Source organism: Mastacembelus armatus, chromosome 14, assembly GCF_900324485.2.
Source record: "Mastacembelus armatus chromosome 14, fMasArm1.2, whole genome shotgun sequence".
NCBI classification, from domain to species: domain Eukaryota; kingdom Metazoa; phylum Chordata; class Actinopteri; order Synbranchiformes; family Mastacembelidae; genus Mastacembelus; species Mastacembelus armatus.
The window spans coordinates 18,297,910-18,316,585 of NC_046646.1; the positions used below are offsets into that span (position 1 = coordinate 18,297,910).

General features: G+C 40.3%; 2 protein-coding genes across 2 annotated transcripts; both read left to right on the plus strand.

The window, feature by feature from the left end:
* Positions 1 to 2,037: 2,037 nt before the first annotated feature.
* LOC113142562 (olfactory receptor 1-like) lies at positions 2,038 to 3,024 on the plus strand. Its single transcript, XM_026327600.1, has one exon. It carries the CDS (start codon positions 2,038 to 2,040, stop codon positions 3,022 to 3,024), a length of 987 nt encoding a protein of 328 aa, XP_026183385.1.
* Positions 3,025 to 5,517: 2,493 nt separating this feature from the next.
* LOC113143406 (olfactory receptor 1-like) lies at positions 5,518 to 6,309 on the plus strand (the record flags this gene model as incomplete). Its single annotated transcript, XM_026329004.1, has 1 exon — positions 5,518 to 6,309. A coding segment is annotated over one exon (792 nt), but the record flags the coding sequence as incomplete, so codon positions are not given.
* Positions 6,310 to 18,676: the final 12,367 nt, after the last annotated feature.

Genomic DNA, 18,676 nt, shown 5'->3' on the forward strand with positions numbered 1-18,676 from the left:
AAAAAGAAGGGGCTCAAAGCTGATGCTTGGTGCAGTCCCAAGTCCCAGTACCTCAACTGCCTCAACCCTGGGCGCCGCAGCAATGGTTGTCCACTGCTCCGCGTGTGTGCACTTTGGGTGAGTTAAAGGCAGAGCACAAATTCCGAGTATCGGTCACCATACTTGGCCACAAAAGTCACTTTCACTTCTACTTCCAGTTATCTTGACTTCACAGAGCCTGTTTCAATTCCTCCCTGAAAGCCACACAACACTCTTCCTTTTTCAACTTCCACCACTTGGTCCTCTGCTCTGCCCTTGTCCTCTTCATCTTCCTCACCACCAGAGTCATCCTACACACCACCATCCTATGCTGTTTGGCTACACTCTCCCCAGTCACTACTTTGCAGTCACTGATCTCTTTCAGGTTGAAATGTCTGCACAAGATGTAATCAACTTGTGTGCTCCTGCCTCCACTCTCATATGTCACCCTATGCTTCTCCCTTTTCTGGAAAAATGTGTTCACTACAGCCATTTCCATCCTTTTTGCGAAGTCTACCACCATCTGTCCTTCTGCATTCCTGTCCTGCATACCAAACTTACCCATCACTTCCTCATCACCTCTGTTTCCCTCAGCAACATGTCCATTGAAGACTGCCCCAATCACCACTCTCTCACCACTAGGGATACCCTGAATCACCTCATCCATCTCCCCTGCAGAATTTCTTCTCCTCTTCTAACTCACACCCTATCTGTGGGGCATAACCAGTGACAACATTCAACATCACACCTTCAACTTCCAGATTCAGACTCATCACCCTATCTGACACACTCTTCACCTCCAGAACATTCCTAGCAAAATCCTCCTTCAGGATAACTCCTACTCCATTCCTCTTTCCATCCACACCATGATAAACAGCTTGAACCCTGCTCCTAATCTCTAGGCCTTGCTACCTTTCCACCTGGTCTCCTGAACACACAAGATATCCACCTTTCTTCTCTCCATCATATCAGCCAACTCTCTAGTTTTCCCTGACAAAGTCCCTACATTCAAAGTCCCTACTCTAAGTCCTACACTCCTGCCCTTTCTCTTCTCTCTTTGCCCACGAACACGCCTTCCTCCTCTCCTTCTTAGTCCAATTTCCACTGGCACCCTGTAAGTCAGCAGCACCAGTGGCAGTCGTTGTTAACCCGGGCCGCGACCAATCCGGTATGGAAGACATATTTGTGATTTGCATGTTTGATTTGGCTTAAATTTTACGTCGGATGCCCTTCCTTGTCTTGCTTATAATGATACATCTTGAAATAGCGTTATGACATATGTTACCTTATTAACTATAGTCATAACTAGTCGTCTCATATTAATAATCATATTGCCATAAACTGATGGGATTACATTAAGAGAGGAAAGACTCAAAGCATTGAAAACTTGGCTATTTTTTACTTATGACTCTTGGGCACAAATACAGCTGGATTGACCTCTTATCCTAATGAAACGATCATACAATCTACTTTGACACACACTATACCAGCTTTACTAAATCCTATTATATACTCTTTAAAGACAGAAAAATATTAACTATATGAAGAAACTTTCCAAAAACACCAGCCTGTGCACCAGCCCCCCATGACTCTGGATAGCAAGAATAAGTGGCAGATAATGGATGGATTTTTATAAAAACTGTGGAATTTAGGATGTATTTATGTATCACAATATTAAGTTATTACACTTAGGGATATTTTTTCTACTTTTTTTTCCTTTCCTACATGTAAATTAAAAATATATCAGTAGTTAACTGAATCAGTTCAAGTGTTTCAGCACATTGCAACATCACTTATGAGACATTTACAATGAAACACATCACTATCAAATTGGTGATCATGTGACACAGCTACCTCCATTTTTACTGGCTCACAATGACAGAAAATACAATATAAATAGCAGCTCTCACAGCACAGCTTACTTTAGGGAAGTGCACAACTGTTACAGTCTGAAGTGAGTCAGCTGTGTCCTCCTTGTGTTATTTTATCATTTTATATTGAGATAAAAAGAAATTCATAATGTCCACAGCTTCTACCATATCTAATGTCACATTTATGAAGCCTGAAAAATTTTATCTCAGTGGATTTTACAATGTCCCACGTGTTGAGTATATTTATATCTTCCTGTGTTTTGTCTATATCATGACTGTTGTTGGGAATGTCTTCCTAATGTCAGTGATTTACCTGGTCAAGACTCTTCATACTCCTAAATACATGATTGTGTTCAACCTGGCTTTGACAGATTTGTGTGGGAGCACTGCTCTCATCCCAAAAGTCTTAGACACATTTTTGTTTGACAACAGATACATTGTCTATGAGGCTTGTTTGTGTCAAGTATTCTTTGTTATGTTTTTTGGAAGTGTACAGTCATGGACACTTGTCACTATGGCATATGACAGATTTATAGCAATTTGCTTCCCTTTAAGGTACCATAGTATTGTGACTAAACCAGCTATTGCTGCAATGCTGTTATTTGCATGGGCTGTTTTATTGAGTCTAATATCATGCATGGTTGGGCTACTTGATCGTCTCTCCTTCTGTGGATCTTTGGTGATACAAAGCTTTTTCTGTGATCATGGAGCACTATATCAACTGCCTTGTAATGACAAGTCTATAAATCGCAATATTGTGTTTCTTTATGTTACAATAGTTTTCCTTTTTCCTTTCATATTAATAGCACTGACATATGTTTGCATTGCCATAGCACTGAGCAGGATTGCATCACATAAAGAAAGAGTCAAAGCATTGAAAACTTGTACTTCTCACCTGATTCTTGTGGCTATTTTTTACTTCCCACTCCTGGGCACCAGTGCGACTGTACTGACCTCCTCCCTCCATCCTAATGCCAGAATGGTAAACTCCACTTTAACACACGTCATACCAGCTTTGCTAAATCCTATTATATACTCTTTAAAGTCAGAAGAAGTGTTGAACTCTATCAAGAAACTTTGCAAAAACAATAAGCTGAGAAACGTAATCCTGTCCAAAAAGGTAACCTCTTTTTGACTATTCTGCTGACATTTACCAATTGTTAAAATTTTATAAATGTGTAAATAGTTTAGGTCTTTACAATCAAAATATAGACATAGTTTTGTTTGCAGGTTGTGGACATATTTGCCAAGAAGTCACCTTCATCATTAATTGCTGTCATAGGATATCTTACTATGGAATTGTAAATATTAAAAACATATTAAAGTTTCATGTACCAATTTAAAAAGAAGCTACATCCTGAGACATGCATGGCTGTTGAAACAGAAATTATAAGTGAATCAAGAAATCTTCCTCTTTACCAAAATGTACTGTAATCAGGACAGCGTCATTATAATTGTCAGACAGGACACTATCACATCTAAGGCTGAAATAAAACAAAATGAATATCAATATCAAATAGAACATGTTCTGAGAAGTATCATAAGTGTAATTTGCCATATACTTTTTACTATGATAAAATATTTTTTTTCACATTGGACTCATATCATGTCAGACACAAAAATCTGTCTTGCTTTGAACCCAAAGACAGTTTAGGTTAAGTGACTTTTCCACAGCAGGAGGTTAAATTAACTCCCCAGTTGATGTGATTGAGAAAATCAGTGAACCACACCTAATACACATCTTTGAAATTTAGCAAAGCACAAGCACTTTGGTTGACCATTATCAGAAGAGCAAGCTGCACAAGTTGGAACACTGCCAGTTTGTAATGGCAATAAATACTTCATCACCTTTTGTTGGCTGCAAAATTTCCCTGAAGTCTGTAACAATTCAAAACTTTGTGTTTGAATTTATAATCGCCAGATGCTCATCTGACAAGTTGTCTTACCATCTTCTGGTTAAAAATGAAAATTATACTCTCCTTAATCAATCACCAATAAAACCTTAAAACTATTAATTTGTATAAACTCAACATAATTGCTACAATCCAGGATGCATGTGTTTATAGTCCATTACCTCTAACTTGTGCTTACATCAAATTGCTGACAAAACGTTTACTTGTTTGTAAAAGATTGTTTAGATGCCTATGTACTGTATTTAAACTCTGTGTTATAAAACTTTGTCTCATTTTGTAATTACATTAATGTGGTCTGTGATGGAGATTATATTTTTATATATAAAAATTATGTAAAAACATAAAGTCCTTGAACACTCGATTGCGCATCAATTTTTGAGTAGCGCTTATCTAACCCCAATGCCAGATTCTGCTTGTTGTTTAACCCTCAGAGTCATTGGGTTTTATTGATTGTATTATTCTTTTCTTATTTTTTTTATTTCTCCCCTTTTCTGAATCCACATACTCCTGCAAATAGTCTCCATCTTCTTACAAAGGTGCACACTCCTGTAACCTACCTCCAATTCTGCCAACTGTGGAAGTTGGAGTCAATTCATTTTATGCTTTTTAAATCACTGATCACTCTTTAGAAAAATGTCCATTATATCAGCACATTAATGACAAAATTATGAGGCAGTTACACTTTGAAGCATATTAATCTTATATTTGTGATCAAGTGACCCATTTGCCTTTATTTTATTGTGTGACAATGACAGAGGATACAATAAATGACAGGTCTCTCACAGTACAGTTCACTTTAGAGAAGTGCACACTTGTCTGAGGTGAGCTTGACAGTTCCCATCAGTCAGCTGTGTCATCCTTACTATATTTTAGTTTCTTTTGTAATCTAGGTAAGAAGGTATTCAGTGGCCCCGCCTGCTGCCATATCTAATGTCACATTTGTTCATCCAGGAAAATTTTATCTTAGTGGATTTTCCAGCATCCCTCATGTTAGAAATAGAAGTCTTGATTTAATTCTTGATGGAGTTTTTTTTTTTTTTTTTTTTTTGATCTGGGTGCCCAAAATCCATGTCAGTACAACATAATCAATCTCCCAGACACCTTACACTGTTGCAATCAAGGTTGTCATTTAACCGGACACATTTTATAACTGTTTCATTTGCATTACGTATGGTTATTTAACCTTATTTGGTTAACAGTGATTCTGTAAGTACAAAATAAACATTTCAATGAAGCACAAAAAATAAGAATTTATCTATGACTCATTTGATTTGATTACACATTTTAATGTAAAAACTGTAAACATTTGCCCTTTTGAGTACAGTTTTAATATTCTTAAATGTCTCAGTGCAGTAAACTAAAATTAGTGGTTAAGACATTAACAAAAAGCACACACATACATAAGTTCTAAGTAAGACGTCGATCATGTGACAACTATTTCTACTGTCCCATAATGAAAGGGAACAATATATATAAATGACAGGTCTCTCAGTACAACTCACTTCAGGGAGCTACACACTTGTTACAGCTTGTTACAGCAGTTCCCATCAGCCAGGTGTGTCATCTTTTATTATATTGTGTATTTGTGTCATTTTATATATGTACATTTAGTGAAAGAAATCATGAAAGCTGCTACCATATCTAATGTCACATTTGTTCGTCCTGCAAAATTTTATCTCAGTGGATTTTCCAACATCCTTCATGTTACATATTTTTATATCTTCCTGTGTTTTGTCTATATCATGACTGTTGTTGGGAATGTTCTCCTTCTCTCAGTGATTTTCCTGGTCAAGACTCTTCATACTCCTAAATACATGATTGTGTTCAACCTGGCTTTGACAGATTTGTGTGGGAGCACTGCTCTCATCCCAAAAGTCTTAGACACATTTTTGTTTGACAACAGATACATTGTCTATGAGGCTTGTTTAAGTTATATGTTCTTTGTTGGGTTCTTTCTAAGTGTGCAGTCATGGACACTTGTCATTATGGCATATGACAGATTTATAGCAATTTGCTTCCCTTTAAGGTACCATAGTATTGTGACTAAACCAGCTATTGCTGCAATGCTGCTGTTAGTGTGGGTTGCTATATTGAGTCTAATATCATGCATGGTTGGGCTACTTGATCGTCTCTCCTTCTGTGGATCTTTGGTGATACAAAGCTTTTACTGTGATCATGGACCAACATATCGTCTGGCTTGTAATGACACATCTTTAAATTACACAGTAGCAGTAGTTGGTTTTATTGTTGTCATTTGTTTACCTCCTACATTAATAGCATTGACATATGTTTGCATTGCCATAGCTCTGACCAGAATAGCATCAGCAAAAGAAAGAGTGAAAGCATTGAAAACTTGTACTTCTCACCTGATTCTTGTGGCTATTTTTTACTTACCATTTCTGGGCACCAACATAGCTGCAGTGACCTCCTACCTCCACCCTAATGCCAGGATCATAAACTCTACTTTAACACACAACATACCAGCTTTGCTCAATCCTATTATATGATGAGTTGGGTTTTTCTAATTCCTGTGGAGAGACATATGGAGATCATGGAAACTGCATCAGAAAATATACGTTTCTGTGGCAACGGCATCTATACAAGGGAGCAACTGCTAGCTCTCAAGGGAACAAGTCTGCTTCTTGGTATAAAACCTGAAATCCCCCAAGACCTGAGGAGGCGCAGGAGGGGCTGCAGATCAGGAGTGAAGCATCGAGAAAAAAGTAGATTTAAACCATTTCTCCCAAAAATTATTTTGGGGAATGTGAGGTCACTCTGCAACAAAGTGGATGAACTTACAGCTTTACAGCCAGCGAGAGTACAGAGAGTGTAGCTTGCTTTGCCTCACCGAGACCTGGCTGAATAAAAATATACCGGACAGCTTGCTTGAACTGCCTGGGTTCTCACTAGTGCGAGCGGACAGAGGCAAACAGAGCGGCAAGAAAAGAGGAGGTGGTCTCGCAGTTTTTGTTAACTCTAAATGGTGCAACCCTGGACATGTAACAGTGAAAGACTGTATCTGCACTCCAGACATTGAGCTGTTGGTGGTTGGACTGAGGCCATACTACCTGCCCCGTGTGTTTTCACACGCCATTGTTGTGACTGTTTACATTCCTCCATCAGCTGCAGCACAGAGTGCATGTGACAGCATCCACACAGTTGTCGCTGGTCTCCAGACAAAACACCCCAGTGCCCTTATACTGATTAATGGGGATTTTAACCATGTCAGTATTTCGGGAACTCTGATCAACTTCAAACAGTATGTGGACTGTGCAACACGAGAAAATAAGATTCTTGATCTCCTTCATGTCAATGTGAAGGAGGCATACAGCTCTTCAGCCCTCCCTCCACTTGGTGGATCAGACCACAACTTAATATATCTAGTACCAACATACAAGCCCATAGTAAGACAACAGTCTGCTACCAAGAGGTATGTGAAAGTTTGGTCAAAGGATGCTGAGGAGGCCCTGCAGGAGTGCTTCAGGGTTACAAACTGGGACCTTTTCATGGATGCTCATGGTGAGGACATCGAAGGCATCTCTCACTGCATCACAGATTACATCCACTTCTGTGAGGACAATATTGTTCCATCCAAAAAAGTTCGTTGTTCCCCCAATAATAAGCCATGGATAAATACGGACGTTAAAGGCCTCCTCAATAAGAAGAAGAGGGCGTTCATGGCAAGAGACAGGGAGGAACTCCAGGCAGTGCAGAAACAACTCAAGAGGAAGCTGAGGAAGGCAAAGCAGCACTATAGAGACAGAGTAGAGCACAAGTTGAGACAGAATAATATCAAAGAATGAGGTGAAAATAATGACTGGCTATAAGAAGTCACACACTGCTGTGGAAGGAGACTCAAAGTTTACTAATGAACTTAACCTGTTCTTTAATAGATTTGACACTGCCTCTGTTTCTTACTCTGACCCAGTGTCCTCACACACCATCCCTCCTCCCTCCACCACCTTAGCTGATGCCTTGGGGTCTCTTCACATCCCTCCACCCAACATCTCTGCCAATGCTGCCTCCCCATTGCCCACTGATGCCATCTCCTCTACCAGCAGCCATACAACATTGAAGTATACCTCACCTCCCATACCTCCTCCCCTGCCCTCACCATCTGACCCCTCATCAACACAATACACAGGCCCAGCCTTTGCCACAGAACAGGTGAGAAAGGAACTAGGTAAACTAAAGGCCAACAAAGCAAAAGAACCAGATGAGGTCAGTCCCAGAGTACTTAAGGTGTGTGCTGGACAGCTTGCAGAGGTTTTTCAGAAACTCTACAACCTCTCTCTCAGGCTCAAAAAGGTGCCTAAGTTATGGAAAACTTCCTGTATTGTCCCATTACCAAAAATAACTCATCCCAGTATCCTTAGTGACTTCAGACCAGTAGCGCTAACATCACATGTCATGAAAGTGTTTGAGAGACTGGTCCTACAACACCTGAGGTCTCAAGTGTCTGCATTTTTGGACCCCCTGCAGTTTGCATATCAGGAAAACATCGGAGTGGAAGATGCCATCATCTTCTTAATGCACAGAGCATATTCCCATCTGGAGAGGCAGGGCAACACTGTGAGAGTCATGTTCTTTGACTTTTCAAGTGCTTCCAACACTATTCATCCCTCCTGCTAAGGGCAAAGATCCAGGATATGGAAGTTCCTGCAGACATGGTGGAGTGGATCAAAGACTACCTCACTGAGCGGCCACAGTTTGTTCGCTTAGATTGCTGTATATCTGATGTGGTGATGAGCAGCACCGGTGCACCCCAAGAAACTGTACTGGCACCATATCTCAGACTTCCGCTAGAACTCAGGAACCTGTCACCTCCAGAAGTTCTCTGATGACGCTTCAATCATTGGATGCATCAATAATGATAACGATAAGAAATACAGACACTTGATAAAACGCTTTGTTGATTGGTGTAACAACAACTGTCTAAAGCTCAATATCAAGAAAACCAGAGAAATGGTGGTGGACTTTAGGAGGAGCAGGAAGACCCCAGTCCCTGTCTCCATCCTTGGAGATGAAGTAGATATTGTGGACTCCTACAAATACCTTGGAGTCCACATTAACAACAAACTGGACTGGTCAAACAATACAGATGCACTCTTCAAGAAAGGACAGAGCAGACTGTTCGTCCTCAGGAGACTCTGTTCCTTTGGCGTGTGAAACAAGCTACTAAAGATGTTCTATCAGTTTGTAATAGTGAGTGCATTGTTCTTTGAGGTTGTGTGCTGGGGAAGTGGCAATCAAGGCCAAGACTGAGAGATTCAGGAAGTCTTTTGTGTCCTTCTTCTTCCTCACTTCTTCTTGAAGTGAGTCTGGATACGACAGTTCGCATCAGTCAGCTGTGTCATTAATATAGGTTAATATTTATAATGGTCCCAGCTGCTACCATATCGAATGTCACATTTCTTCATCCTGCAGAATTTTATCTCAGTGGGTTTTCCAACATCCCTTATGTTACATATTTTTATATCTTCCTGCGTTTTGTTTATATCATGACTGTTGTTGGGAATGTTCTCCTTCTCTCAGTGATTTTCCTGGTCAAGACTCTTCATACTCCTAAATACATGATTGTGTTCAACCTGGCTTTGACAGATTTGTGTGGGAGCACTGCTCTCATCCCAAAAGTCTTAGACACATTTTTGTTTGACAACAGATACATTGTCTATGAGGCTTGTTTAAGTTATATGTTCTTTGTTTGGTTTTTTGGAGGTGTGCAGTCATGGACACTTGTTATTTTGGCATATGACAGATTTATAGCAATTTGCTTCCCTTTAATGTACCATAGTATTGTGACTAAACCAGTTATTGCTGCAATGCTGCTGTTAGTGTGGGTTGTCATGCTGAGTGTAGTATCATGCATGGTTGGGCTACTTGATCATCTCTCCTTCTGTGGATCTTTTGGTCATACATCTTTGTTTTTATATTTTTTATATTAGGCATAATAACATGCTTGATTGGGCTACTTTTAATTACCTCTCTCTCTGTGGGGCTTCAGTAATAGAAAGCTTTTAATGTAAACATCTTCTGGTCTGTAATGATTCATCTTTAAACAGGAAGATGGCATATGTTGTCTTAATTGTAATGTCTTAATTTTCTCCTCCTGTTTTGATAGCAGCAAAATATGTTTGCATTTTCATTGCACTTAGCAAACTTACATCAGGACAGAAATGATTCAAAGCATTGAAAACTTGGACTTAATACCTGCTTCTTGTGGCTATTGCATTTTTACCACTCTTAGTCACCAACATAAGTATATTGACCTCCAACATCCATCCTAATGACCGGACCATAAACTCAGCTGTGTCAATCACAATACAATCTTTGCTCAGTCCAATTATATACTCAATAAACACAGAAGAAATTCTGAGCTCAATAAAGAGACTTTGTAAAAACCATCGGCTGATCAACATAATTTTCTGCACCAAGGTGACCTCTATATTCACTGCAAAGCAGAGTGTTAAAATAGCATAATACTAATTTGTAATTTTTTTTATTAATAAGTAACTTTTTAATATTAAGTATCAGAGATTTAGTTTTATAATGGTGGTTATTATGAGGTATTTTGTCTTCAGTGCTTTCTGGTTAAAGACTATTCCTACCTACTACATACATTAAACAGGTTTAAATCAACTTATATTGCAATACATGGGTCAATAAACTATCCTATTTCTGAATCATTTAAGCAGCATGTTGAAAACCTTGTAACTTTGCTTAGTGATGTTTTTTTTTTCCAACACAGCTGAATTTTCTTCAGAAGTCAGGAAAAGGCTGGTTGCTGCCTTCTTACAGAACGAAAAATCACACCATGTATTTTGTTCTTATTGACTGTCACAGTGTCTTCAATGTCAGTCTTTTGTGTCAGAAAATAAAGCAAAAACAAGAAGACATGAAAATGTGTAATAGAGGGGAGATTTTCTTCAATCTAAATCTCAAATCCTACTAAGTATTCATGTGTCTCAGAAGAGGACAATGGTTTAAATTGAATAGTTTTTACACTGTGCCATAAAGAATTATTCTGTATTCCACTGACAATCGTAAAAGCTGAGTCAGAGCCGATTGTATTGAACCACATATTGATGAAAGATACTATGAGGAAGTTTCATATAGAATATATTAGTATATGATTCCTAATCATGTGATGCAGCTTCCTGCCTTTCTGCTGTCTCTCAATGACAAAAGAAAAGTATAAATGATGAGGCTCTTATAGTACAGCTCATTTTAGGGAACTGCACACTTGATAGTATCTGAGGTGAGTTTGGTTAGAACAGTTTCCATCAGTCAGCTGTGTTATCTCTGATTATAGATTGTATTTGCTCTTTTTACATCTACTCAAAGTGATAATGGTCCCAAAAGTGAAAGCTGCTACCATATCTAATGTCACATTTGTTCGTCCTGCAAAATTTTATTTCAGTGGATTTTCCAACATCCCTCATGTTACATATTTTTATATCTTCCTGTGTTTTGCCTATATCATGACTGTTGTTGGGAATGTCTTCCTAATGTCAGTGATTTACCTGGTCAAGACTCTTCATACTCCTAAATACATGATTGTGTTCAACCTGGCTTTGACAGATTTGTGTGGGAGCACTGCTTTCACCCCAAAAGTATTTGAAATATTTTTGTTTGACAGGACTGACATTGTCTATGAGGCTTGTTTGAGTTATATGTTTTTTGTCTATTTCTTTACAGACGTGCAGTCATGGACACTTGTCATTATGGCATATGACAGATTTATAGCTATTTGCTTCCCTTTAAGGTACCATAGTATTGTGACTAAACCAGCTATTGCTGCAATGCTGCTGTTAGTGTGGGTTGTTATTATGAGTATAACAGCATGTACGGTTGGGCTACTTGATCGTCATTCTTTCTGTGGCTCTTTGTTGATAAAAAGCTTTTTCTGTGATTCCGGATTAATATTGGACCTGGCCTGTGGTGACATATTTTTAGATGCAAAATTTCTTTTAGTTAGCTTTTATTTAAGTGTCATTTTACCTCCTGTATTGATAGCATTGACATATATTTGCATTGCCATAGCACTGACCAGGATTGCATCACGAAAGGAAAGACTAAAAGCTCTGAAAACCTGCACTTCTCATCTGATTCTAGTGGCTATTTGCTTTTCTCCTGTCTTGTACATCACCACAGCTTATTTGATTTCCGATGTTGATCGTGATGGCAGGATCATAAGCATGACTTTAGCACACATCGTACCACCTTTACTCAATCCTATTTTATACTCTTTAAAGACAGAAGAAGTGCTGAACTCTATCAAAAAACTTTGTAACAATATGCTGAGTAACATAACTATGTCCAAAAAGGTATTCACTGCTATGCTGACAAAGTGGAAAGTGTTAAAATAGCATACAAAGGTTTAGAATGTTTTACTATTGATTTCTTACTAGCCAGTTGCAGTCATGATGTGGTGTTTTGTCATTTATTGTATTTTGCTGCTGCAGTGGCCATGTGTTTATCTGTTGTGCAAAATGAAATCAAACATGAACCTGTTAAATCTGCACTGCTTAAGATATCACATATTTCAGAAAAATTCATTTTTACCTTCTCATCATTCACTGTTGTTTAACAATACTTCAACACTAGAGATGTACATATATAAAATATATGAAATATATTTAAACATATGTGGTCAACATTTAGAAATTGGTTTTGAGGCATTTTGCCTTTATCTCAGTTGGATATTGACAGGCTGCTATGAAATGCCTCCATGTGCAACTTCCATGTGCATTAACACCTAAATGACACTCCATGACAACAGTCAGCACAGGAAATAAGGCCATAGTTGAAGAATAGCACCACCATTTTACTGTGAAGAAAAGCAGTAAAATCTACTGCAGCTTTTAGAAAGTGAGACTCAAAATTGTTTAGACCAGCAGGATTTCTTTTATCTGATTTCACCAACACTTCATGTAGCTGAGACAAGGAGAGTGACTTAAATTTAAAGCTGCTGTTAGTGTGGGTTGTTTTATTGGGCTTAATTTCAATTCAGCATTTTCATTTCGGCAACTTGATTGTCTCTCCTTCTGTGGATCTTTGGTCAAACAAAGCTTTTTCTGTGATCACGGACCAACATATCTCGCTTGTAATGATACTTCTTTAAAGGCACGTTTTACATGTTATATCTATAGTCATGTGTTTACTTTTACAATTAAAATCTATGCCTTGATATTTTACCAACAATTTTTATAAAAAATGTTTTTAACAGCTTAGCTCCAGATGTATTGCAGATTGTCAATAGTTCTCTTCAGTCTGGGCAGTTTCCCCAGGCCTTAAAAACTGCTGTTATAAAACCTCTTCTTAAAAAGTCTAATCTAGATGGTTCAGCAGTAAGTAACTACAGGCCAATATCAAATCTTCCATTTTTGGGAAAAATAATTGAAAAAGTAGTTTCTCAAAAAATTCACAGATTTATGGTGCAAAACAATCTTTTTAATGCACTTCAGTCTGGATTTCGCGCACACCACAGCCCCGAGACTGCACTTATTAAAATTTTAAATGATTTACATTTAAATAATGATGAATCCAAAACCTCTGTTTTAGTACTACTGGATCTCAGTGCTGCATTTGACACAGTTGATCATGATGTGCTGCTTGATAGACTGTATGAAAGGTGCAATACAAATAAATTTGCCTTTGCCCTTGCCTTTACCTCCTCTATTAATAGCACTGACATATTTACATTGCCATAGTGAGCTCAGTGAGCAGGATTGTATCACAAAAAGAAAGAGTCAAAGCATTGAAAACTTGTACTTCTCACCTGATTCTTGTTGCACCAACGTAGCTGCAGTGACCTCCTACCTCCATCCTAATGCCAGGATCATAAACTCTACCTTAACACACACCATACCAGCTTTGCTCAATCCTATTATATACCCTTTAAAGACAGAACAAGTGCTGAACTCTATCAAGAAACCTTGTAAAACCAATAGGCTGAACAACATAACCTTATTGAACAAGGTGACGTCATAATAACTGCTGTACTGACATAACAGTGTTACAATTGCATGAATGTGAATGAAGTTATGACTATACACTGCTTATGATGGCAAAATGTAATTATTTAAGCCATATAAAAATATTACATTATTTTAAACATAACGGTTTTAATTGAAATGAAAAAACAGTACAAAAACTTTTGGAAATTTCATACTGGCAAATTTTTAATAGCTCTATTCTCCTTTGTCTCACAAAGTAAACATGGCTGAATCAACTTCTATCAGAATAAATGGATCAATGAATTATACCCTCTTTACAAAATTTAATGTTATTAATATTGTTCAAAGGGACAAAACTACTTTGATCATATCTGATTGTGCTTCACACTGTTACAACAAGAAGGTTTAATATCTGAATGCCTGAACCTTTGTGTGGGCAGTTTGCATGTCCTCTCCATATCTGAGTGAGTTTTCTCATGTCACCTCAGTTTGCACCCACAGTTCCCATGTTTGTTGCCATGTGTCTGTCCTGTGTTTTTCTGACAAACTCTCCAGGGTGTACCCTGCCTCTGAGACTGTACAGCATGAAATGGAGACTGTATTCTGTAAAGTGTAAGATGAGCTCATTAGATTTTGTGTACTCAGTCCTAACTTAGAGATAATTAGCAAACCAGTTTGCTGTTCGGTCAGACCAATTTACATCAAGAAACCTTTGCTGTAACAGGGTATGATCCATGTAATCAAAGGCTTCAGACAAATTAATAAATACAGCTGTACAGCTTCATTTTGACAGGAAATGATATTCAGAACTTCGATTGTAGCAGTAACAGTAACCGCAGCAGCTTAAAGGTTGAATATGTAATGTTTGGAGTGATTTATCAACAGAAAATAAATATGATGGAGTAAAATATCATTAATGTGTAATCACTGGAAAATTCCAAACATTGCATTATCTTAATCTTTGAAAGAACCTTACAAATCTACATAGGTAGCGTAAACAAATGTCTCGGTTAGATTTAGACATCAAAATGAAAAAACATAAAAACATACATTTATGTCAGTTGCTATTGCTGATCGCCACTCACTGTCATTGCCTCCAGTAGGTGAGGTAGGATCCTACTGACCTATACATATATATTATATATATATTAGAATGCTACTACATGAGTAACCCCAGCGATAGGGGCTAAATGAAGAGGATGTGGGACCTATGGAAACTCCGAAACCCACCATCCACACTAGGGCCAAAGCATCTAGTAGCTCAGTGTTCCAACATCCGCCGTTCCAACGGCAGCTGCTATCACAACTAGAGATTGAAGAAATACAACACAAATGCTATGGCAAGGGGGAGCCAGGACGCCAGGTCAGAGGGGAAACAATACCACCCTCGGTATCAAGATTGGGTATCAAGCCCCAATGACAAGCCCTGACACGCTCAACAGAAGAGCAGCTGACCTGAGAGTGAAGATTGTAGACAAGATGGTCATCTGGAACCTCCGCAGCCGGTTACCAAGACTAAGTGAAGTACTCTCTGAAAGTCCACTAGAAGATGTGAATGCAGCATTACGAACAATCCCCACTGTGACCATCACCGAGACCAACAAGCTGATATACACCACGGCAACAGTGATCCTTGAGATGCTTGGCCACAAAATCCATTCCACCACCAAGGAGCAGTACCCTGCGTGGAGAAGGAGGTTAGAGGCAAAAATAAGGGCAACACGGAGAGAAGTTAGCCAACTATCAGAATTGCAGAGAAGGGGGATGGAGTTGGGTAAGAAATACAGCAGGCTGTCCATACCTGAGGCCCTGGAGACTGCCAAACAACGACTCACAGCCCTGGCCACACTCCTGAAGAGGTACACCAGAGAAATAGAAGCACGGAGAATAAACAGGATGTTCTCCACCGAACCATCCAAAGTGTACTCTCAGTGGGGGGGCAGTAACACGAGAGCAGACCCACCAAGGCTGGAGACTGAACAATACTGGGAAAACATATGGGAGAGGGAGGCATCACATAACACCAATGCCCAGTGGCTGGCAGACCTGAGAGCAGACCACAGCAACCTCCCTGAACAGGAACCAGTAACCATCGCAACGGCAGATATCCGAGAAACGGTCTCAAACATGAAGAACTGGACAGCACCGGGGCCTGACATGATCCACACCTACTGGCTAAAGAAGCTAACTGCCCTCCATGAGCGCCTGGCAGCTCAAATGAACCAGCTGCTAATGGATGGGACTCACCCAGAGTGGCTAACTGAAGGCAGGACAGTCCTGATCCTGAAGGACCACCAAAAGGGAGCAGTCCCATCCAACTACTGTCCGATAACCTGCCTCTGTACAACATGGAAGCTCCTGTCGGGCATCATAGCGGCTAAGATGGGTAGGCACATGGCTCGATACATGAACGGGGCCCAGAAAGGAATGGGTAAGGACACCAGGGGAGCAAAACATCAACTACTGGTGGATAAAGCGGTCGCTCGAGACTGTAAGACCAGACAGACCAACCTGTGCACCGCCTGGATTGACTACAAGAAAACCTACGACTCAGTGCCTCACACATGGATCCTGGAATGCCTGGAGCTGTACAACATCAATAGGACCCTAAGAACCTTCATAAGGAACTCAATGGGACAACAACCCTAGTAGCCAACCTCAAGCCGATAGCACAAGTCTCCATCAAGTGCAGCATCTACCAAGGAGATACTCTGTCCCACTGCTGTTCTGCATAGGCCTGAACCCCCTCAGCCAGATCATCACTAAGACTGGCTTTGGATACCGACTGCGAAATGGGGCAACCATCAGCCACCTCCTGTACATGGATGACATCAAGCTGTATGCCAGGACCGAGCGAGACATCGACTCACTGATCCACACCAACAGGATATACAGCAACAACATTGGAATGTCATTCGGACTGGACAAGTGTGGTCGGATGATAACAAAGAGAGGGAAGGTTGTCAGGACTGAAGGAGTTGAACTCCCAGAAGGCAGCATAGCGGATGTTGAGGGGAGCTACAAGTACCTTGGAATCCCACAGGCAAATGGGAACCAAGAAGAAGCCGCAAGGAAAGCAGCCACAGCCAAATACCTACAGAGAGTAAGGCAAGTCCTAAGAAGTCAGCTAAATGGGAAGAACAAGGTCCAAGCCATCAACACCTACGCCCTGCCGGTCATCAGATACCCCGCTGGCATAATAAGCTGGCCAAAAGAGGACATAGAAGCCACTGATGTCAAGGAAGCTCTTCACAATGCATGGAGGACTTCACCCCAAATCCAGCATCCTGAGACTGTACGCTAAGAGGAAGGAAGGAGGCCGGAGACTGGTGAGCATCAGAGCCACCATCCAAGATGAAACAGCCAAGATCCATGAGTACATCAGGAAGATGGCACCAAGCGATGGAATACTGAATATCTCAGGCAACAGAAGCCCGATGCAGAAGAAGAAGAGCAAGAACCATCATGGCAGGACAAACCCCTGCACGGCATGTACCACCGACAGATACAAGAAGTGGCTGATATCAAAAAGTCCTACCGATGGCTGGAAAAACCTGGACTGAAAGACAGCACAGAGGCACTGATCAAGAACGGCCCTGAGCACAAGATCGACAGAGGCCGGGGTCTACCACACCAGGCAGGACCCGAGGTGCAGGCTGTGCAAATATGCTCCTGAGACAATCCAGCACATAACAGCAGGTTGTAAGATGCTAGCAGGCAGAGCGTACATGGAACGTCATAACCAAGTGGCCGGCATAGTGTACAGGAACATCTGTGCCAAGTATGGGCTGGAGGTCCCAAGGTCAAAATGGGACACACCTCCAAAGGTGAGGGAGAATGACCGAGCTAAGATCCTGTGGGACTTCCAGATACAGACCTACAAACAGGTGATGGCTAACCAACCGGACATAGTAGTGGTGGACAAACAACAGAAGAAAGCCGTAGTGGTAGATGTAGCGATCCCAAGTGACAGCAACATCAGAAAGAAGGAACATGAGAAGCTGGAGAAATACCAAGGGCTTAAAGAAGAGCTAGAAAAGATGTGGAAGGTGAAGGCAACAGTGGCCCCCGTGGTAATCGGCACCCTCGGGGCTATGACCACCAAACTGAGAGAGTGGCTCCAACAGATCCCAGGAACAACATCAGAGATCTCAGTCCAGAAGAGCGCAGTGCTAGGAACAGCTAAGGTACTGCGAAGAACCCTCAAACTCCCAGGCCTCTGTTAGAGGACCCGAGATTGAGGAAGACACACATACCACCCATACGGGTGAGACGGGAATTTTTTTTTTAATTATATATATATATATATGTATATATATATATATAATTAAAATATATATATATATATATATATATATATATATATATGTGTGTGTGTAGGACTGAGGTACACTGATAACACTTATTCAATAGTAAAACAACAGTCAAATCAGCTGGAATTCTGCTCACTGGGTCTACAACCTAAAGGCATTTTTTAAACCCTGTAGATTTTAAATGGCGCGAGAGTCGTCAGACCCACATTCCTAAGTTGGTTTCACTTCACACCTGGCCTGAATAGGCTCATTAGGTGAACAATGGAAGTGAGCACAGGTGAGTGTCATTAGGATCTAATGGTAGACTCATGTGACCCCTTTGATCCACCATGGCTGCAGAGTGTGTCCTCCCTGAAGGACATGTGATGTGTTCCTTAACCTCCGGGGAACAGATGAAAGGGCAGCCTGGTAAATTGAAGGTAAGTTATATCTGAACCCTCCACCCCTGTTATGGGAGGGTTTTTCCACCTAAACATGTATGACTTCCCTGATGCCTCTTTCAAACCTCTCTATCTTCTCTGTCCAAAATATGTACATCACTGTCTTCACGAGTGTCCTGTTTCCTTTAAATGGAGGTGCACAGCTGACTGTGGCCTGTTAAG

Coding starts and splice junctions, on each gene's coding strand:
- LOC113142562 (XM_026327600.1), top strand. CDS start 2,038: ATGTCCACAGCTTCTACCATATCTAATGTCACATTTATGAAGCCTGAA.